Below are 23,666 nucleotides of genomic sequence, written 5' to 3'. Positions count from 1 at the left end.
AGCAAATGCAGAGGAAAATGGGAAGGACGTCTGGAGGTGAGTATCAACATGCCCAACCTGGGACCAGTCAGAAAGCAGAATAAAAGCTCACACACCCCATCCATGAGCCATGCCTCTGCTCAAGATGCAGAAAGAGACCAATTCGATGAAACATTCACCACTTTTAAGATAGTGGAAAGTTGAAATAGGCCCAGAATTAGTAAATTTGGCTAATTTTTTAATGGCTGCTCTTCATGATCCCAAATGATAAAATACCCCAGAGATAGTCAGGGCACGGGCTGCAATGTTTGCCTTCACAGTTCTACAGCCAGGAGCCTGGCAGTTAATACATGGGAAAGATCAGCTGGGATTCTTTTTTAATTGTCACTTTCTTACACCTTCAGATGAAGTTGGAACATTCTGCTGTTTGTTTTCTTTGAGCTCTTCTCGAATCAAGAACCCAAATATCAAACATAATAATAATAGTATTATCAAAAAAAGAATAAACCAAAATAGCAGCAGGTAATACTTCCATTCTTGCTTGTCATTCTCTTCTCTCCTAGGGGGTGGGCCACTGTCGATACTGCCTCCATGGCCCATTTCCCGGCAGGTGGGAGGGTCCCACTCATGGTTGCAGTGGCAGTTATTTCTGTTGTTACAGACCCCGTTCATATTGCAGGTCTCAGAGGAACACCCAGGGACCAGGAGGGACAGATGGACGCACTTCCTTTTGATGCACACATGCTCTGCACCACACTCTGTACCATCTTTCACATCACCAATGTCAGGAATGGCCATCCCCAAGTGGTAGTCGGTACCCCAGCAGGTGACGCCATCGAAGCGAGTCCAATGCACAGTAGAATGGTCTCTCAGAAGGGGAATTTCGGTCACGTTCTCACACTGAACCCTCCCACACAGGACATCTGACATGTTACACCGCACATATCCAGAGCCATGGATACCGCAGTTCCCAAATCGGTCACCACGGGTGTTCATTTTGGTGTAGCAACTCTGATTGGCACTCTTGGCCTCTCTGCCGAAAATGTTCCTACACTGTTCTTCACGGTTATTGCATCTCTTCTCATAGCAGTAGCCACCGTCCTCACACGGGATCCCGTCCTGCACGTACACATCTTCTGGACAGTGGTGGGACGTCCCATTGCACCACTCTGGGAGGTCACATGTGTTTTCCTGTTGTCTACAAACTGTGCCTGTAGGCACGATCTGGCAGTCTTGGCAACAAAGCCCAAAAGCACAAGCAGCCCCCCATCTCAGGGTGCAACTTAGTTGACAACAGGGGTCTTTCATACACAACTGTAAAGTGCCACAGTCACACTCTTCTCCTTCTTCAACCACCCTGTTTCCACACTGTGTAAATGTGAAGATGTTCCCGGTGTTTGATGGAACGTACAAACAATTTTTTTTTGCAATGGTGTTCACAAAGTCATCATAACTGCAGTTGCTGAACTTACTTGCACGTGCTTTTGATGGATACATTATGCAGATCCTATGGCCACATTTACAGGTTTTTGTATCATGTCTCATACCCAAATTATGACCAATTTCATGTGACACAATATATGCAAAATCATATACATCATCATTCATGAAACTATCAACTCCACAATTATGACGGAAGTGACATACTCCTCCAACATGGGCTAAGCCCACAGTAATACCATAGTGATGCTTTACGAAAACATGTGCAACATCATGGGGTAAGCGGTTATTGAAGCTGGATATCTTCCACACGCTAAATAATGAGAGGAGAGTACTTATGTTATTTACTGGAAGGAGGTTTCTTTGAGTCCAGACCTCAATTCCCGTTAAAATCACATCAACATCCAGTGGGCTGAAGAAGTTATCAATTCCATTGACAACAAGGAATACTTCATACTGCACTTTTGTGGTGTTACTTTGGCGATGAAGGTATCGATTGTGGTCCACCACCACTGCCAGCTCCAGAAACCGCTTGTGGGTCCACCAGCCTTCATACCCACTCTGCATCCAAGTGAAATTAACACGCTCTTGAAACTTCAGTTGTCGTGCTATTTCTTTATCTGTCAATCCACACCTCATGGGCGGGAATTGTGTGTCCTTCCTGTCCACCTTATATATGAGATGTTCAAATGTGGTAGAACGCCTTTTGGGCTCTATTTCATACACAATGTCGTTTGTCTGTAATATTCCTTGGAAACCCCCCAGACAGGTACTGAGGGTCACCAGGGATTCTGGATCCCCCTCCATATAGCCATGATAGTAGCAATCATTCTGGACGAAAGGCTGGTCCTCTAGGAGGGCACCTTGGTCACTGTAGGTGAACACTGGGAGGTGTCTGGACAGGAAATGCTTATTGACCTTCATGTGGACAATGTGTCTCTGGCCCCCAAAATGAAGGCTGTAAGTGAGCCAGCCTGGAAGCTTCCTGCTGCTGGCTTGCCTCACGGGAATCACCACCTCTGGGGAACCATGGCGTTGAGAGTTTCCAATCTGGGGCCATCCAGAAAGAACCAGAAACATACCCTGCCAGAGCAGCAAAAGAGTGATCTTCACATGCACCAAGGCCTCACCCTCCGCCATTGCACAACCACTATATGCAGGCCCTGGTGAGAGCATAGGAGGGCAGGGCAAGAAGCATCAGAGTCGTGTCTGCTTTGTCTGAGCTGGCTGCACACAGTGCCGACCTTTATTTTGACCTTGGCAGAGTCACACCGTCGGAGAAACAGCACTACAAAATCATGAAAAGAAGAGCAGAGACAGAGATGGGCATTATAAGCAGGTCTAGTAAGAGGAGAAAGAGAAGGTGTGGGTTAAAGAGAGTTAGTTTTTGGCTCCAGACAACACACAGAATACTGCCATTGGTTGATATTTCCTGAACCTAGATGAAGGACACATGGATTCATTATACTGTTCTCTCAATATATGAATACATGAGAAACATTCCACAGTAAATATATCAAAGTGAACATATGTCATGTTTTCATGAAGGAGTCTTAATGTATATGTATGGACTTTGTATGAATATCAACATATAGGTCTTCCTTTGACTATCAAAAGAAGACTTATTTAGTCATTTTCCTTAGGAGAGATAAAAAGTATTCACACACATTATTGTTTCTCATTGTTTGTAATATATACATCCTACACAGCAGGCTATTAGTTATAGTCCTTCCTTTCTGCATTTTTCTAATCACTTAAACTTGTGAAACTGGGAGGGTCAAAGCATCCAATTTCTCCAAATATTAGCATCTACTGTAAGCACACCAAGTTCTATATTCAATGGACAAGGGTGGCACTGGAGGGGGAGCGTATTGGTCTGGCGACAGATTATCTAAAAAGTTTATATTTGATTATACTCTTCAGGAGAACAACATCTTAAAAGCCCTAGCCTTATGAAATGAAAGGAATCAGACTAATTGGTAGAGAAACACTCAGAGGTGGGAGTGTCCCGAAGGCAAAATAAAGTAGCTTCAGAAATCAATAAATCCTAAAGGAGGGAAGAAAGCACACGGGAAGGCAATATGTTGTCTTTCCGTGGTGAAGGCCTCCAAGTCCCCACGTTTCTAAGATTGCAAGGTAACCAGTTCCCAAGTTCAACCTTAAAATGTATTTATTTTATAAATACAAATACATATACTTATCTTCTATGAAAATTAAAACAAAAAGCTATCTCAATAATACAAATGTATTATCACATATGAGGGTGGACCCCCCAAAACCTGGAATGTGTTTATAAAAAATTGTTTATTTATTCTTACGTGTTTAAGCTTCAGTCACCTTCAAAGTGCTCTGCACTGGATGTAATACCCCTATTGAGATGTTTTTTCCACTGCTCAAAACAGTTTTAAACTCATCAATTTGGATGCCTTTTAGTGCTTCTGCTGTTTTTGGTTTTACCTCTTCCGCATTGGCAAAATGTTTCCCTCTGAGGCCTTTTTTTCATCCAGGGAAACAAAAAAAAAAGTCCCTTGGGGCAAGATCATGTGAATAGGGAGGGTGGGACACAGGGGTCATGCTCGTTTGGTCAACAACTGCTGAACACCCAGCATGGTGTGGGCAGGTGAGCTCATGAATCACCCTCCATGAACTGGGCAAACCTGTTGAAGGAGTCTTCAAAGAGAAAATCACTGAGGTCCAATGCAGCTGCTCACAACAACGCCAGCTGGTGCACTGACACAGACGGGTTCCTAGAACACCCACATAGCGGGGGAAGCCTGTACTCCAAGGGGCCCGCCCTCCGGAAGATAATTCCATTTTGGGGAGTGTCCTCTCATATTTGTTAACAATGAAATCTGATACTAGCACAGTGCATGCCTGGCAACTCAACTTGCTGTTTTCTTCTTTGAATAAAAGTGTTAGTAGAAAGATATAATGTGCAGACCCAGGGATATCCACCCGAGATACATAAATGAACATGCAGGTCAAGAAAATTAAGTTGTATGGAGTTCAAATTTGGACAGAGTGGTTGGGGCAACAATACAGATTGGGAATTTGTAAAGCTACGTTCAATATTTTACATCAAAAATACTCATTTTTATTTATCTACCAAAATATCCACCGTCTTCTATATTAAAGTAACATTATTTAAAGTTAGAACCCTTGGCATAATTGAAAAAACACAGAAAAGTGAAGTCTTCTATGAGAGATCTAAAATGGACTAATCAAATCCACTTCTCCTAGTGGGTATTCCAAAAATGACAGGTGGCTGATTAAGGGCCTATCATCTCCTAGATCCTGGACTCATTTCTGCTTAGTTCTTTATTATTGTTATTATTATCTTTATTTCATGCTCCTTAACCTCTTTTCACAGCAGTCATTTTCCTGTCACTTATGGAATCTTCCTTTTAGGAAAGCAACAGCAATCTTCTCTCTACTCTCATTTATGAAAAGTTCCTTATCCCACTTGATTCTACTAAACTTACCTGTCAACGTTGGTGCCAACAGCATGGGAAGCACAGCAGAGAGAAACACTTCCATTCTCAGATTCTTCAGGTGTCACACAGACCTGATGATATCTGGTCTCAATTTGCTTTGATTACCAAAGCCACTTCCAAAGCACTGAACTGGTGGCCATCTCATTAAACCACTACTGACCTTTCTTCCTGTTGTACCAAGTCCTAAATCGGTCCTGCACAAGCCTCAAAGAACCGGGCATCTGATTTAATAACACATTATCCACCAATTCCTTTACCTGCATTCTGGGTCTAGAAGGCACATGGACACCCCATTCAACACCCAGTTGATTTCAGTTTTACTACTTACTTGCAACCAACTTGCTAATTGACCTATGACAAAGGCCTAGATCTTATTCTTGCCCTCTATTGTCCTAACTTTTATATGTTAAATAGTTAACCATAATGTTTATTCTTAATCAACAATTACTCCTCATTTTTAAAGAATTTTATTTATTTACTTTCTAAAGAAGAGAATGGAGGGGGAAAGAGAGGGAGAGAAAAATCAATGTGTGGCTGCCTCTCACGTATCCCCTACTGCGGACCTGGCCCACAATCAAGGCATGTGCCCTGACTAGGAATGGAACTGGTTACCCTTTGGTTCAGAGGCCGGCACTCAATCCACTGAGCCACACCAGCCAAGGATACTCCTCACATTTATAGAGGACATAAATAATTCTTCTTTTCATTTATTCACACTTCTTATGTTCCCTTTATTTTACTCTTTACCATTATAGCCTAACTCTAGACTCCATCGATTCAAACACTGTTGACTAAAATACTCAACCCAAAGAAAATTAGTGCTTTTCCTGTTTTTGCCACTCTTACAACTGACTGCCAAAACTGCTGGGGGGAAACTCATAGAGCGTCTTTAGGGAAATGAATGCATAAGACGTGGAAACTGTCAAATGGGATGAGACAGCCTGATGCTTCAGGCAGAAGAAGGAAATCATGACCTGATATTTATCTCAACCACTTTATGCTTTTAAGAATTCATACTTTGTTGCTCACATTGTTTCTGATTTTCTACATTTCCTCCTCAATATATAGGACACTCAGCTGAGTATCTATCGTCTTTGTTTTCAGAAGTTTTCATTACTGAATTTCAATAGCAGTAGTTTAAATTATAAAACCAAGGTGTTTTCACTTTTGGCATGTTTAATAAGGATCTGCCATTTCCTATGTTTTTGCTTTAGTTTTGTAGAAAGTTGGCAGGGGACTTCTGTCAGGCTGAACACTATACTCATCATTGAAGTGACCTGAGATCCTAGGATGGGTGGGCACTTCTCTAGAACTAAAAAGGAGGAATATTTCACAAAATGCAAAGATCCCAGAAGAAGAGAATGAGATCCTTAAAGGAAATCTTTGAGAACACCACCTCTAAATAGTGAGTAGAATGATAAAATTCTGATTGGCTCTCTGTCTCTCTTGATCTGTATTTGGTAATGATTATGGAGTATGGATTGTTTTTGTGATGCAAAAGAATTATTTATGGAGTGCTATTAGGGTGAATATAACCAACATACATCAGTCAAAATTTATTCCTAATACCTCAGTTTACAAGCAGGTAATAGGAAAACAAACTCCAAAAATATATGAGCCAGGCTACTTTTGTCTTCATAGAATTGTTTTATACAAGGACTAAAGAGACACACCTCCTGAGAGAATATAACATTTTCATGAGTAACATGGGTAGTGCTGTAATAGTATAGACACTTCACAGTAGACGCTCAGGAATCATTTTTGTAAAATCTTTTATCATTTCCCCACATCATCATTAAATTCAAGAATGGCTGTACCCTAATACCACCTTCTCTTTTTCTTTTGTAGCCAAGTCCAGTAGTTTCCAAACTATAAGTAATAACCCATCAAATACACAATTTTCTGGCTCTCAAGAAAGATAAATAGAGCGGAATAAGCCCTAATAAGTAGATCCTCCTGAAGATCTGAAAAATTGGCAAAGGATTTATATAATGTTTGGGCTGATGTGTATGTCTGTGTGTGTATATTCCTGTATACACAAAATACTAGTGTTTGTCATCTTTATAGTTAAATTCTTGAGTTACTTACCAGCAGTAAAATGACTGGTTCCTGTGGTCTTTTGTAGCTACGGTCTTATCACAGACAGTTTACATCACCAATTTCTATGAACAAGGAACTTTACATGATGAAGAAAACATCACTTCCTTTTCATCTCTCACTCAATTATGTTATAGATTTAACTGCTTATGAAGAAGACTCTCCCAATTCTAAATATCATGATAGCAAGTTACAGTTCCTCCTTATTCTAGAATTTACTGCTTAGCAACAAAATGTCCCAATTCTAAATACCAAGGCAACCAGTTAAAGGCCTTCCTCTTTCTGGACCTGGAGGACTCTTGCGCATTAGTGGATTAGAAAATAAACAACATCTTGGTAAGGACTGTTTATCCAAGGTGTTGATGAGTTTGCCCCACTTCCACTTGTTTTTGTCTAGGAAAAAATCTGGAGAGTACTGACCTGGGAAGACACACAGGGGAGAGCAAATGTGTAGAAGTGGAGTAACCAGAAAGGAGATTGCAGCATACCATTTGAGCTGGATGAGGACAAGTTTAGAGGCAGTGGAAAGCGCAAGGGCTACCCCTGTGCAGAGGGTGACACTGCATGGGACTAATTTGTCTGGAAGCAATAGCAGCGACCTTCCCTGCAGAAAAGGTCCAAGAGGCGACCTTTCCAGGGGTAGAGGTTGAAGGCAGTGAGTGACCATGGGGGTGGTGGTGGTGGTGCAGAAACCTGGTAGAGCAGCACCCTGATTTCTGAGGGTACCAAAGAGAACGAAGGAAAAGTGTTTTTTGCTGTGGCTTCAAGACTTCAGTAGAAAGTCTTTTCCTGCCCCTGTGAACACCCCACTGGAGGATCTCCTGTGGACTGTAGGCACGCCCAAAGGCCCCATTGCCAAATCCAATCCCCCCTTGACTCTGTGGCTGGCACCCTTGTGTGTTAAGAGCAACTTGAGTAGTTTGAGTGGCCCCAGAAAAGTGTTCCATGGTCTGTGGGCAAGGAAGACACAGTCACTGAAAGTTCAATGCCATATTTTAAGAAAACAAAAAGAGATTTTTTTTGAAACCTAGTGAGTTATAAGAAGAGAAAACAAAAGTTGAGAATTCTTACACAAAGGGGCCCAGAAGAGTGGAGCAGATCTACCATCATAAACTCTAGATCCCCAGAGAAAGATCAGCAATGCACACTTCCCTGGCTGAAGAGAACAGGTAAAGGCATTTCAAATGAGAAATCAGCCACACAGAAATACAAGAGTTTAAAAAATATCGAGGAAATATGTGATCACCAAAAGACATCAGTAATTCTCTAACACCTGAGACCAGAGACATGGAATAATGCTATCTAGCTTACTAGGAATTGATGATGATACCTGTATGAAAATCTCAGGCATGAGAAGAAAGAGAGTTCAATAAGATCAAGCAAAAGATCAATGAATAGAATAGGTTATTTACAAGAAAGGTAGAAACGCTTACAAAGAACTAACCGAAATTTTGGAGTTGAGGAATTTAGTGAATAAAATTAAGAATACAATATGGAGCTTCTGTAGTAGGGCTGAGCAGGTGAAATGGAGAAAAAGACAGTGATGATTTAAAAAAATTGTAAGGGGACCTCAACTAAAATTGGAGTCAGAAAGGCCTGTAAGGGAACTCTTAATGCCCTCGCACTGAACAGAAGACCTCGGTTACAGAGCCTGAAGAGAAGAGACTACCTGGAATTCCCAGACGGGAAGTGCAGCTACTTTACTGCCCGAGCAAGAGGAAGGAAGATTTTTTCCTTTTTTTCCAACAACAACCTGCCCAATGAAATGTCACAGCTCAGCCAACAAAAAGCCATTATCACTTGAACTTTAATTTTCCTCCAATGAACTTTTATTTTTCCCTTGCTGTTGATTGCCTTGTTCCTTTCTATAAAACCTTTCCATCTTGTGTAATCTCCTGGAATATCTTTCTGTTTGCTCGATGAGAAACTTCCTGATTCATTTAATAAAGCCAATTCGATTTTCAAGCTTATTTAATTAAATTTTTCTTATTAAAAACAGTTAAAAAGAAATAGAAATTAATTAATATGAGGAAAAAAAGCCTACCCACCTTTGAGACTCAGTCAAAAGGAGGAACACCAAAATAACTGTGGTTCTGGAAGAGAGGAGGGATGGGGTAGAAAATTTAGTTCAAGGAATAATAGCTGAAACTTTCAATGTCTGGTGGTGACTGGACATCGAAGTTCAAGTAGATAATACATCGCCCCATGTTAAAAGTCCTTCCCCAACACACAGTATAATGAAACAGTATCAAAATTAAAGATAAAGAGTTGCAAAAACAGCCAGGAAAAATGGGCAACTTGCAAAGAAACCCTCATTATGCTGTCTTTGGATTTAAAATGGAATAACGTATTGAAAGTGCTAAAAGACAAAAATTCCCAGTTGATAAACTCAATCAGTTAAATTTATTCTTCAGATTTGAGGGGTAAATAAAGACCTTCTTAAATGCACAAAAGCTGAAGGAACATCACTAGACATGACTGGCAACATTTGCTTAAAAGAGCTCTTCAAGTTGAAATGAAAACACTTGAAGTAGTGACATAAAACACAAAAATATACAACACTCTTACAATGGTGATAATATATACAGTCAGATTTAGAAAACTCCAATGTATAATGGGATGGTGTATTCATCACTTAATAAAGGTTAAAGAAAGAGAGTATCAAAATATCTATTGATGAGGTCACTGGCCTGCAGTGTCCGCTGCATTGTGGCTGAGATGAGACAAATTCACACAGACTACCAAGTGCTGTGGAGGAAAAGGGACAGCACATCCACTTTCTCAAGGGGAGAGCACCCCAACCCCTGCCTTGACAGGCTTTTATTGCTTTTCTGGGCACATTACACTGAGGATGGTCCTCATTTACTATGCATAGGTTTGCTTTAGATGGTTACTTTTTACAGAAACAAAGGAGAGGGTGTTGCTAATTACATCAGAAAGGAAGGATATTTGCAACTGTAAAGGGAAAAGTGGTTGAACTGGTTCCACTTGTCCTTGGAAGGTTTAGCATAGATTTTAGGAAGTTACTTTAAAGATATGAAATAAACATTTGCTGCCTCAATTCAAGGTGAGGGAGTTTTCGCAAAAAGCAAGTCTCAAAGCTCTAAATTACTAATATAGCCCTGTCGTTCATCCAACAAGTACAGACATCACGCTTACCCATTGCTTCCCTAGAACCGGTTCTGGGAGTTCTATATTACACGGGAACAGCTGTCCCTCAAAGGGTGAGAGTTCTGCCTCAGGCACAACAGGTCTAGAATACTGAGACCCCCGTTTTGCTTGATCCATCTTGTTTGTAGAGTAACTGTTTCACACCAGGAAGGGCAACCTAAGAAGACCAAGGTCTATTGTCTTTCTCCTACATCACCCTGTAGAGTGGGCATGTCACTGTGATAAAAATTTATACTGTCTACAGCTCCTGTGTAGTGGCATAGATGTCCTGTTTGGGGAAATTGATGTCATAGAAAGAGCTCTGTCTGAGTAAACTGACTTCATTTGGTATCCATAATGGAGAAGTTTAAAGAATGTTTTGAAAGTGATGATTTTTGTACCAAGCATTTAAGAAGGGCTAACTCCATGAACCTAATAGCAACAAGCCAATGGAAGACCACCAGAAATTTAACAAAGAGACCAAGGGAAGAAACAGCCAACACGCCCCCTCCTGGATCTTACTCACCCTTGTGCGTCTAGAAGTCTGTCACTCGTGCTAAAGTGCACCCAATCGGTCACAATGGAAGTGTCGTGTCTGGTCCCAAAGCACCATTATCATTTATGAACAACGGACTGAGTTTTACTGGCCCAAGGCGATTAAGCACATCTTCTAACCAAATCCTAGCTGTATGGAAAGCACCTCTGAATATCAATAAAAACAAAAAATGTTAAATACATGCATACATACATACATAGACCCAGATGGAAAATCTTGAGCTGAATATTATAATAACCAAAACATAACACTTAGTAGAAGAGGTCACCAGAAAATTTTAGCAGGTAGAAAAAATATAAACCAATTTGACAGATTATTAAAGATCTCACAACTAGAAGAAAATGAAAGAAACAGAGAAAGAAATAATATTTGTGCCTCTGAGAAATGTTTGCTGACATTTCTTTTTTTCTTTACAAAAATTGCTGACAAACATGTAAAATGTATTTTTATTCTCTTCTTTCTTTTTACTTTCTGTAATTCTCCATTACTAGGGGTGTTAGAACATTTGTGTATTCCGTAATTTTTAAGGCTCAATATTTATGCTTTTATTTTTTTGTGTACATCAATCAGTGTGGGAATTTTTCTATTGCACTGCTTTCCAGATACATGATTTTGTATTTTCCCATGCCCAAATTACTGTTCAAACCATTGACTGAACTCTTATAATTTTCATATTTTAGTTTTAAAATTTCAGTTGATACTTTTATATATTCCGACTCACTGAAGATACTCTACACTTTTTCACGTATTTTGTATACTTATTCTTTTTAAAAATGTATTAATCATAGTTACTTTTTTAATGTTCTCTTGTTCCACTATCTGGATCACCTTCACATTATAGTTTCTCTTTTTCTTTTCTTTTTTCTTAATAACAAGTCCTACATTTTAACCATATCAACTGGTTAATTGTTTGCAGGAAATTGTATGTAAGCAACCAAAAAAGCTCCAGATGGCTTCTTTTTAAATAAGTTTTTTGACTATTTTCTTAAAAGGCTTTATTTATTTTTAAAGAGAGGGTAAGGGAGGGAGAAAGAGAGGGAGAGAAACATCCATGTGTGGTTGCCTCTCACATGTCCCCTACTGGGGACCTGGCCCACAACCCAGGCATGTGCCCAGGCATGTGCCCTGACTGGGAATCAAACTGGCAACCTTGAGGTTTGCAGCCCGTGCTCAATCCACTGAGCTACACCAGCCAGGGCTCCAGTTGGCTTCTTTAGAAAGTTCCCTCTCTTTCTTCTGTGCGAGAAGCTGATTGCCTTAGGTCATGAATAGTGCCGGGTAAGATGAGGTTTTATTTTTATTTTTGTTTTTTTGTGAGGTGAGTTTTTAGTAAATCTTGGGTAAATTCTCCTTTTCTTGTGTTGCTCAGGCATGGGCCTGCAAGGCTTTCATTTGTGATTTTATGTGACTCTATTTTCTCAGCTCTAAAAGATTATGGGGGACTCATCTCTATCACCTAGAAGTTCACAATCCAACTCTCCAACCGTTTGCCATGTGCAACATTAATATCAGATGAGTGTGCTATCAGGAGACAGTACAAATGCTTGCGATCAGCCTCCTTTTCCTATGTCCTGTGTCCAAAATATACCATGATTTTAGGAAACTATGCTTTTGAGAAATTTCAGATTAGCTCTTCAGCCTGCCACAAAACTCTTAAATTAAGCAATTGTGACTTTGGGAAAATGGTTGTAAACCCCATGGAATACATACACATTCTATACGAGGGATGGGGGGAAGTAGGCTTACAGTAGTTCATATGGAAAATAGTACAATAATTAATGATTAATAAAACAATAAACTCTGTGTTTCGCATACTCACAACTGTAAATCCACTTTTGCCCACGCCTATATTATACATTGTAATAATGTGTGGATTGAAAGTTACTATCCGTGAAAGGTGAGAGCTCTTAATGTGGCAAGACTGGCATGAATAGTAATAAAAAAATTTCCAGGTTTCCAGTCTCCCTTAAGTTGCCCACTATTGCAGAAGCTAATAAGGAGAGGACTGGCAAAGAAGAAATTTGATGTGTGTGTTTGCATTCCCTTTGGGACAAAGCAGAGTACAAATGGGAAGGATGGTTGGGATTGAGACAGCAAATTAAAATCACACAAATACACATTACCCAGTAACTGTGCCTTTGCTCACAAACACAAAGAGACTAATTCTATGAACAATTAAACACTAAAATTATTTAAAATAATGCAAAGTAGAAATACTCTAGGAATTAGCATATTTGGCTAATTGTTTAATGGCCAATGTTTTATGATCCCAAATAATAAATTATCTCGGGGATTATGCCAATGGTCTGTGACACAGTTCTGTAACATTTCTACAGCAAGGAGACTAAAACTTGGTACATGGGAAATTTGATAAGATTCAGTTTCTTTTTTGAAACTCTAAATTGTTGCTTTTCTTTCTATGATGCAGTCAGAACATTTTGCTGTTCATCCTTCTGTGAAATTGAACATCTTGCTCTTCTTCCTTAGGTAAAGGCTTGGCATTTTGCTCTTCTTCCTCAGGTAAAGGTAGAACATTTTGCTCTGTTTCGGTTAAAGATGGAACATTCTGCTCTTCATTGTTATGTGTTCTTTTGAATCTCATAAAACCCAAAATGAACAAGCATGATACAAGACCAAAATTAATCAGCCAAAGTCGTGGCAAGTACATCATTTTTTCCCCCATTTTGTCACTTTTTCTCGCAAGGGGTGGGCCGCTGTCGATACTGCCTCCATGGCCCATTTCCCGGCAGGTGGGAGGGTCCCACTCATGGTTGCAGTGGCAGTTATTTCTGTTGTTGCAGACCCCGTTCATATTGCAGGTCTCAGGGGAACACCCAGGGACCAGGAGGGACAGATGGACGCACTTCCTTTTGATGCACACATGCTCTGCACCACACTCTGTACCATCTTTCACATCACCAATGTCAGGAATGGCCATCCCCAAGTGGTAGTCGGTACCCCAGCAGGTGACGCCATCGAAGCGAGTCCAATGCACAGTAGAATGGTCTCTCAGAAGGGGAATTTCGGTCACGTTCTCACACTGAACCCTCCCACACAGGACATCTGACATGTTACACCACACATATCCAGAGCCACGGATACCGCAGTTCCCAAATCAGTCACCACGGGTGTTCATTTTGGTGTAGCAACTCTGATTGGCACTCTTGGCCTCTCTGCCGAAAATGTTCCTACACTGTTCTTCACGGTTATTGCATCTCTTCTCATAGCAGTAGCCACCGTCCTCACACGGGATCCCGTCCTGCACGTACACATCTTCTGGACAGTGGTGGGACGTCCCATTGCACCACTCTGGGAGGTCACATGTGTTTTCCTGTTGTCTACAAACTGTGCCTGTAGGCACGATCTGGCAGTCTTGGCAATAAAGCCCAAAAGCACAAGCAGCCCCCCATCTCAGGGTGCAACTTAGTTGACAACAGGGGTCTTTCATACACAACTGTAAAGTGCCACAGTCACACTCTTCTCCTTCTTCAACCACCCTGTTTCCACACTGTGTAAATGTGAAGATGTTCCCGGTGTTTGATGGAACGTACAAACAATTTTTTTTTGCAATGGTGTTCACAAAGTCATCATAACTGCAGTTGCTGAACTTACTTGCACGTGCTTTTGATGGATACATTATGCAGATCCTATGGCCACATTTACAGGTTTTTGCATCATGTCTCATACCCAAATTATGACCAATTTCATGTGACACAATATATGCAAAATCATATACATCATCATTCATGAAACTATCAACTCCACAATTATGACGGAAGTGACATACTCCTCCAACATGGGCTAAGCCCACAGTAATACCATAGTGATGCTTTACGAAAACATGTGCAACATCATGGGGTAAGCGGTTATTGAAGCTGGATATCTTCCACACGCTAAATAATGAGAGGAGAGTACTTATGTTATTTACTGGAAGGAGGTTTCTTTGAGTCCAGACCTCAATTCCCGTTAAAATCACATCAACATCCAGTGGGCTGAAGAAGTTATCAATTCCATTGACAACAAGGAATACTTCATACTGCACCTTTGTGGTGTTACTTTGGCGATGAAGGTATCGATTGTGGTCCACCACCATTGCCAGCTCCAGAAACCGCTTGTGGGTCCACCAGCCTTCATACCCACTCTGCATCCAAGTGAAATTAACACTCTCTTGAAACTTCAGTTGTCGTGCTATTTCTTTATCTGTCAGTCCACACCTCATGGGCGGGAATTGTGTGTCCTTCCTGTCCGCCTTATATATGAGATGTTCAAATGTGGTAGAATGCCTTTTGGGCTCTATTTCATACACAATGTCGTTTGTCTGTAATATTCCTTGGAAACCCCCCAAACAGGTACTGAGGGTCACCAGGGATTCTGGGTCCCCCTCCACATAGCCATGATAGTAGCAGTCACTCTGGACGAAAGGCTGTTCCAGAAGGAGGGCACCCTGGTCTGTGTAGGTGAACACTTGCAGGTGTCTGGATAGCAAATGCTTATTGACCTTCATGTGGACAATATGTTTCTGGCCCCCCAAATGCATACTGTACGAGAGTCAGCCTCCAGGCTTCATGCCCACACTGGTGATTGTTACCTTCAGTGGAATCACCACCTCTGGGGGACCATGGTGTTGGGAGTGCCCAACCTGGGACCATTCATGTAGGAACAGAAGCACCCCCAGCCAGAGTGGCAGGACAGTGTTCCTTACTTGCTCCAGGTCCTCACCCACGGCCATTATGGAGCCACCATACACAGCCACTGGTGAGAAAAAAATATGACGGGAGGAAGTGTCACTGTTCTGTGTTGTCTCTCTGAGCTGGGTATTCAGCAGTGACTTAAAATCTGTTGTCTGGCAAAGTCACACCATGAGAGTAGCACACTAAAAGAGAAAATAAAAAGAGTAGAAACGGGGTGGGGGTTTTGGATAGGCCAAGGTGGAAGGGGAAGAAAAACATATAGATTTAAATGGTTTAGTGTTTGGCTCAAGACATGACTCAGAATACTGCATGCATTTGCCCTTATGGAATGGTAAGACAGTGTGAGATTGTGGGTGTACAAAAAGTGGTGATTGGTCATAGACTGACACTTTTTGAACTTAGATGAATGGCGCATAGTGATTAATGATACTGTTCTTTAAATACCTGAACATGTGTGAACATTTTCACAGTAAATATATAAAACAAAGAGTTTTAATGGAAAGGTAAACATATGTTTTAAGAGGGAGTCTCTATTTATACATGTTGACTTGGTATAAATAATATACAGTTTTTTCTTTCCATTTTCTTTTTCTTCCATTATTATTTTGAAACCATTTTTATTTTTCAATCACAGTTGACATACAATATCGTATTAGTTTCAGGTGTACACCTCAGTGATTAGACCTTATGTAACTTACTATGTAATCATCCTGATAAATCTTGTACTCATATGATACCATACAAAGGTATTAGAATATTATAGATTATAGGCACTATGCTGTAATTTATATCCCAATGGCTATTCTGTTGCTACCAATTTGTACTTTTTAATCCCTTCACCTTTTTCACCTAACCTCCCTCCCACCTGGCAACCATCAAAATGTTCTCTTGGGGAGGATCGAAAGATGGCAGCAGAGTAGGAGGATCTTTCTCATAGCTCCTCCCAGAACCAAACTAGAAGTAAAACTAAAGAGGGGAAGAGCCACCTAAAGTAACCAACCAGATACTACCTGAAGAGGAGACTTTTAACCAAGGACGAGCAGAAACCACCTTGACACACCTTCAGAAACCACTGGAGACAGAAAAGGGGTTGGCCCATTCCCAGGGGTGGCAGGCTGAGCTTATGGCATGGCTGTGTGAGCTTCCGCCTGAGGGGAGTGAAGCCTGGACCCCAGACTGGGCTTCCTTCACTGGAGCGCCAGAGCTGGAATCAGCTGCTCATGTAGCATCCAGCGGTTAAAGGCCACAGGGTTTCTGTCTGCCTGGGAGAGACAGAGCCCTCTGGAGACAAAGCCCCTATTATTTTTAGGGGGCCAAAGCACAGGTTTTTCATTTTCAGCCATTCACCTTAGGGTCTGACAAGGAGATGGCAGTGTGGACTGGCGTTGCCTGAGGAGAGTCTGGAGTAGGAAGCACTGTGGGAGGGTGTGGGGGGTGGCTGCTGGAATCCCGGTGTGGGGACATCGCCCAATACTATAGCAGCCATTTTTCTTGAGAGGAGCAAACCCCTACTATGGGAAAAACAATTATTCTACTCTCTGGGATACTGCTTGTCCTTACCCTCTAGAATCCTGCTCACCCCACCCGGCATCTTTTTGATTTCTTTTTTCCTCCAACCTGCATCTTAACCCCTGATGAAGAGACAGAAATATAGGCAGAATCATGGGGTATCAGAGCCTAGCTTAGGGCATGGCTATTCCATACACTTCCCTGGGAACCAGACTAGTGCTTCCCCCTCATGGGAGAGCAATAGAAATACCCTTCTTGTTTCCAAAAGACCCGAGCTCTGGATTCTGGAAGCAGACTTAGTTGGGTAGTTCAGGGGTGGAAGAAGACACCTGCCATCTTCCCTGAAGTCTGAACAGCACTTCCTTCCCCATGAGAGATCCAGGGGTCCTGTCCTCTCAATTCTACCAGAAGCCCTCTCAGAAACAGTTGGGTCAGTGACTAAGACTGACAGCAGACTGGCAGGCAGAAGCAGGTAAAGGTGGATTCTTGGACATTTGCTGATCTATCCCTGGGCCTCTGTGCTGATAAAAGCTGGCCTTGAAGCACAGCTGGGCCCATTCCATGCACAGTCAAGCCTGGGGAGACAGCCACAGACTGTGGATCACCTGTAGCTTTAAACAGGCTGCCGAGGGCTAGACAGGGACAGCGTCTGACATTGGCTTACACCAGATTCAGACAACATCAGAGCTGTATCCAAAGGGAGAACTTAGCAGGCAGGCACTAAACTCTGCTGAGACAAATTCCACTTTGTTCTTTTTCATTATTTTTCTTTTTCATAGCCTTTTAATATTTTTTCTTTTTCTTTTACTTTTTCTTTTTCTCCATTTTTCTTTCATGTCTCTTATTTTACTATTTCCTATTCTATTTTTCCTTCTTTCCTTTTCTTATTTTTTATTCTTTCTCTTATGTTATTCTTTTTATTTTTGCCATTTTCATCTTTCTATTCCTTACTTTTATTATTTCTCTTCCTTCTCTCCTCTCATAATCATTTTTCTTTCCTTTGGTCTCCTTGGGTTGTTTTTTAAATTTTACTATTCTATTTCTCTTTTCTTATTCTGATGTGGGCACTGGCCCTCAGTGTCCGCGGTGTTGTGGCCGAGACGAGACAAATTCACATGGACTACTGAGTCCTGTGGAGGAAAAGGGACAGTATGGCCATTCTCTCAAGAGAAGAGCACCTTGACCTTTGCCTTGACAGGCTTTTATTGCTTTTCTGGGCACATTACATTGAGGATGGCCCTCATTTACTATGCACAGGTGCACTTTAGGTGGTTACCTTTTACAGGAAACAAAGGAGAATATGTTGCTAATTACATCAAAAAGGAAGGATATTTGCAAATGTAAAAGGAAAAGTGGTTGAACTGGTTACACTTGTCCTTGGAAGGTTCAGCATAGATTTTAAGTAGTTACTTTAAAGATGTGCAGTAAATGTTTGCTGCTTCAATTCAAGGTGAGGGAGTTTTAGCAAAAAGCAAGTGTCAAAGCGGCCTAGGTACAATGCAGGCCTGATTCCCCCTGGGAGAACCTATCTGTGGGTGTGGGTCCTGTGTGCTAGACCTCGCTCTCCACTGGCTTTTCCGAGTGGGAGCTGGGCCCATGCCTTGCAGAATGTTCTCCTTTATTATTCTTTGCTCTTTTGTCATTGACTTTGCTGTTGTTGGGGGGATTGCTTGTTTTTATTTTGTTTTTTTTTGGTGGTGTTTTGCTTTGTTCTGTCAACACCTGTAGAACAGTGTACAAGCTGCCATTGGCATTGAGCCTCTCAGCCAGCCAGCTGGAGGGGAGATCCCACCAACAAAATGGCCAACAACAACCAAGACCCAAATATAATAGGAGAGCCCACATAACCCACACAAAGGACATTCCTAGAGCATCCAGCTCAGGAGATCAAGGTGACTGCATCAGCTGGGTCCCACAGGACTCTTATCACATTAGGCCACCCCACAAAGACAGAGAGTCAAAGTGTACCTATCTAATACATAGAAACAAAAGAGACAGTTAAAATGGGGAGGCAAAGAAACAAACCCCCCAATAAAAAAAAAGGAATACCCAGAAAAAAATTGATGGAAGGAATTTATCAGACATAGAGTTCAAATAAATGGTTATAAGAATGCTCAAGGAACTTAGTGGAAACTACGTCAGCATGACAAAGGACATAGAAAGTATGAATAAGAACCAGTGGGAAGTAAGAATGTAATATCTGAAATGAAGACTACACTAGAAGGAATTCAAAACAGGCTTGATGAAGCAGAGGATTGAATCAGTGGTTTGGAAGACGAGGTAGAAAAAAATGTTCTCTGTATGAGTTTTTTTTCTGTTCTGCTTCTTTGTTTATTTTGTTTTTAAAAATTCACTTGTTGATAGATGTGTTTATTGCCACTTTATCATTCATTTTTTAAAATCTTTTTTTCTTTTCTTCTTTTTCTTGAAGACACTTTAACATTTCATGTAATACTGGTTTGGTGGAGATGAACTCATTTAGCTTTTGCATGTCTGGGAAACTGTTTATGTGTCCTTCAAGTCTAAATGAAAGCTTTGCTGAGTAATCTTGGTTGTAGGTCCTTTCTTTTCATCACTTTGAATATTTCTTGCTGATCCCTTCTGATTTGAAAAGTTTCTGTTGAGAAATCAGGTGACAGTCTTATGGGAGCTCCCTTGAAGGTAAGTAACTGCTTTTCTGTTTTTTTTTTTTTTTTTTTTTTTTTAAAGATTCTCTCTTTGTCTTTAACCTTTTGCATTTTACTTACGATGTGTCTTGGTGTGGGCATCTTTGGGTTCATCTTGCTTAGGTTTCTCTATGCTTCCTGGACTTGTATGTCTATTTCCTCCCCCAGGTTAAGGAAGTTTTCTGTCATTTTTAAAAATAGTTTTCACGTTCTTGCTCTCTTCTCTGGGCCTGGGGCCACTTAGCAAGAGGTATGGGGCATGCCAACGTCAGATGTTGCTTGTCTGAGAGATTTTAGGAAAGTCTGAAGCATGAGCCAAGGCTGGTTATTTCTATAGAAAAGCCACTGGAAACAGCTTGGATGGGCCTGAAAGTTGTTGGAGTGGGGTCTCAGAGAATCACAGGGTGGGGTGAAGAGTGATAGCCAGATAGATGAAGACTCAGACATGGCACCTGCATGCCAGCTCTGTGGGAGAAGGGCTCAGAAAAGGAATAATGACTTGTGAGACTTCCAGGACTTCTGAGAGAAAGCTGCCCTGCCAGCTCTTACCCTGATGCCAGACACTTCAGTTCCTCCCTGTATATCCCAGGGTCTTCTAAGCTGCTGCCTCAGCTCTGGAATTTAGAGGGAGTAAGTTCAAGTAAGTCTGTGCTCAGGCCCTTTGAGAGGAATGGCCAAGGACTCCAGAAGCCCTCCACCTCACTCAGCCACAATCTCCTCTGGTTTTTTCAACCATAAATTAGGGGGAGTTCTCTTCCCAACACTGGAACCCTAGGCTAAGTAGGGGACCTGGTATGGGTCTGGACCACTTACTTTTCAGGGGGGACCTTCACAGCTGAGATATTCTTCCCAATTTTCACAGACCACGTGTAGGTATGAGACCAACCTGTTCAATGTCTCTACCACTCCTACCGGTATCATGTGGCTTCTTCTTTATGTCCTTAGTTGTATGACTTCCATTCAGCTAGATTTCAGGTGGCTCTGAATGATGGATATTCCATAGTTTAGTTGTATTTTTAAATGTTTATTTTATCAAAAATTTTTAATTGTTATTATATTATAGTTGTCCCAATTCCCCCCCCCCCCACCACACACACTTTGCTCTCCTCTGTCCAGCCCAATCCCTACTCCTGAAGTCAATCTCCGCACTGTTGTCCACGTGCATGGGTCATTCATACATGTTCTTTGACGGTTCCTTCCCCTTTTTCCCACCATTATGCCCCTCCTCCATCCCCTCTGTTCACTGTCAGTCTGTTCCATGTTTCCATGCCTCTGGTTCTATTTTGCTCATTAGTTTATTTTGTTCATTAGATTCTTCTTATAGGTAAGATCATATGCTATTTGTCTTTTACTGACTGGCTTATTTCACTTAGCATAATATTCTCTAGTTCCATCCATGCTGTTGAAAAAGGCAGGAGTTCTTTCTTTCTGCTGTGTAACAGTCCATTGTGTAAATGTACCACAGTTTTTTGATCCATCATTGATGAGCACTTAGGTTGTTTCCAGCACTTGGCTATTGTAAATAGTGCTGCTATGAACATAGGGGTGCTTAAGTTCTTTTGAACTGGTGTTTCAGGATTCTTAGAGTATAATCCCAGCAGGGAATCACTGGGTCAAAAGGCAATTCCATTTTTAATTTTTTGAGGAAATTCCATACTGTTTTCCACAGGGCGGCACCAGTCTGCATTCCCACCAAGAGTGCACTAGGGTTCCCTTTTCTCCGCATCTGTGCAAGGCCGCATTAGTTGTATTTTTGATGTAGTTGTGAGAGGATGTGAGTGCTGCATTTATCTATGCCACCACCCTGACTGGGGCCTTGGCTTCAATTGTTTATTTGTAGAATGGGCTTTCCTGTCAATTTTAAATGATAAATTGTTTGGTCACATCACTCAAGAGAAATATTTTAAAATACTCACATATATTATTATTTTTCTTATTGTCCTTAATATACAGGGGTAGGAAAAGTAGGCTTATAGCTGTGAGAAACAGTTTATTCTTATATTATTACTTATTAATTATTGCATTATTACTTATTATTAACCTACTTTTGCCCACCCCTGTATATATCCATGCAACAAATTAGTACTTGTCCTAAATCCTTCCCGTGTTTCTTTTTATACCTAATTCTGCCAAACTGCAGGGGTCAAAGTATCAATTGGGTTTCACATTGTTGACATGTAGGTTTAGTAGAATTAAGTAGGATAAAAGAGCTTTCCATGAAAAAGTGTGAACATAGAAGAAAACTTGCTGTTGCTTTTCGTGAAAGAAAGATTCTATAAGTAACAGGAAAAATGATTTTAGGGAAAGGATGTCAAGGTACGTTGAATTCAAGATTACAAACAAATTAAGCAGAAATGAGTACACGGTCCAGGCGATGATAGATCCTTAAATTTTTGTATGACCCACTATAGGAAGCGTATTTGATCCGTGTGTTTTAGATCTCATAGAAGACTTTGCTTTGCTGTGTTTTGTCAGTTTGTATGGGGTCTTGATGTTCCTACTTTAAACACTCTCAGTACTCTACTGATCTGATGATGACTGTGGATATTCACACTATAAATAAAAATTGGCACGTATATGTAAAATATCGAATGCAATTTTACAAATTTACAATTTATCTTTGTTTCAATCACTCTGTCCAAATTCATGATGAAGATCATTTATTTATTTAGGCCCATATTATTCATTTATGTTTCCCAAGTGGGTAGCCCAGTGTCTGTACATTATGTGGTTTTATTAATATGTTATTCAAGGAAGAAAGCAACAGATCATTATTGTCAGAGAGGCATGGCATTTGTACCAGACTTTTCATTTTCATAAATATAAGACAATGTTTGTATTATTGAGGCAAATATTTTTGTATTTGTATTTTTTGTACAAGATATATGCCTATGAGATACATAGCTTCACATACATACCTATTTGAAGACTGAAACTGAGAGTTACCTTGCAATCCTACAACTGTGGGAATTTAGAAGTGTTTGCCCTGTGAGAAAATATTACTCTCCCCAAAGCTTTCCTCCATCCTTTCGGGATTATTGATTTCCTTTGCATGTGTGTAGGTACTTTATTTTGTCTTCAACTGCCATCTACACTGTTACCCTTCTAGTTGGACTTTATTCCATTTTACATGGTGCTGAAAAATGTTCTTCTTCTTAAGAATATAATCAAATATAAACATTTAAGTAACATCCATCTAACCCATGGCACTTCTCACTTCCAGTTCCACTGTTGTCTATTGCTGATTGAACATTATGATACATACTAATACATGTATAAGATAATTGATAAAATCTTTTTTACATCTTCTCTATTTTGTCACATTGATCAATCTCTGTACCTTAATTACCTCCTCCCTTCTCACTCTTATTTATAGCCTAAGTCACAGTTTTCCAAAACAATGCATTAAGGCACAGACTTACTTGGGCTCACTCTCTCTAAGTATCCATTTTTGTAGCTCTCAAACAAGTAAAAGCTCATAGAATCCCCCTCAAGATATGAATACTTGGTAAAGCCACCTGTTTGTTTGTTGGGTGTGTATATTCATGCACACACAAATACTACTGCTTCTTTTCTTTACGTGAAGTTCTTGAGTGACTTACCAGCAGAATTAATGGTTCCCATGGTTATTTCTAAGTATAGCCACATTCATTGATAGTTTGTATTGCCCATCTCTTTGAACAAAGATTTTCATTTGAGACCTTACATGATAACTATAACTACCCTCCCTTTTTGTCTCTGAATTGATTGAATTCTAGATGTGGCTCCTTAGCAGCAAAGTTCTTCCAGTTCTACAGACCACAGTGATTGGTTAAAGTTCCTCCTCATTGTGATGCCACCATCTCCATTAACCTTTAAGTCCAACTACTCTGCACTATGAATAAATTTGACTACATTCCTCATCCCCATCCTATGTGCTCCCTATACACAGTATAAACACTTTAGTTTCAGTAATTTTGATTAAACTGCTGCCTTAATCCCAGATTATTTCCTCAACAATGAGCCATACTGTGGAACACTTAAAGTACGTTAAGTTCCAGAAAAAGGCTTAACCTAGTTTAAAATATTTACCAGGAATCCAGAC

The 23,666-nt window shown here is 40.7% G+C and overlaps 2 protein-coding genes across 2 annotated transcripts; both read right to left on the bottom strand.

Moving 5' to 3' along the window:
- Positions 1-363: 363 nt before the first annotated feature.
- LOC112312312 (disintegrin and metalloproteinase domain-containing protein 20-like) lies at positions 364-2,559 on the bottom strand. Its single transcript, XM_024568715.2, has one exon. The coding sequence runs from the start codon at positions 2,557-2,559 to the stop codon at positions 364-366; it is 2,196 nt and encodes a 731-aa protein (XP_024424483.2).
- A 10,585-nt stretch (positions 2,560-13,144) lies between these two features.
- LOC112312313 (disintegrin and metalloproteinase domain-containing protein 20-like) lies at positions 13,145-15,445 on the bottom strand. The gene is given in 1 exon segment (XM_024568716.3): positions 13,145-15,445. A coding segment is annotated over 1 exon segment (2,301 nt).
- Positions 15,446-23,666: the final 8,221 nt, after the last annotated feature.

Source organism: Desmodus rotundus, chromosome 9 (genome assembly GCF_022682495.2).
Source record: "Desmodus rotundus isolate HL8 chromosome 9, HLdesRot8A.1, whole genome shotgun sequence".
NCBI lineage: Eukaryota > Metazoa > Chordata > Mammalia > Chiroptera > Phyllostomidae > Desmodus > Desmodus rotundus.
Note: the sequence above shows the minus strand (reverse complement) of the source record. Positions and strands in the feature narration are given on the sequence as shown.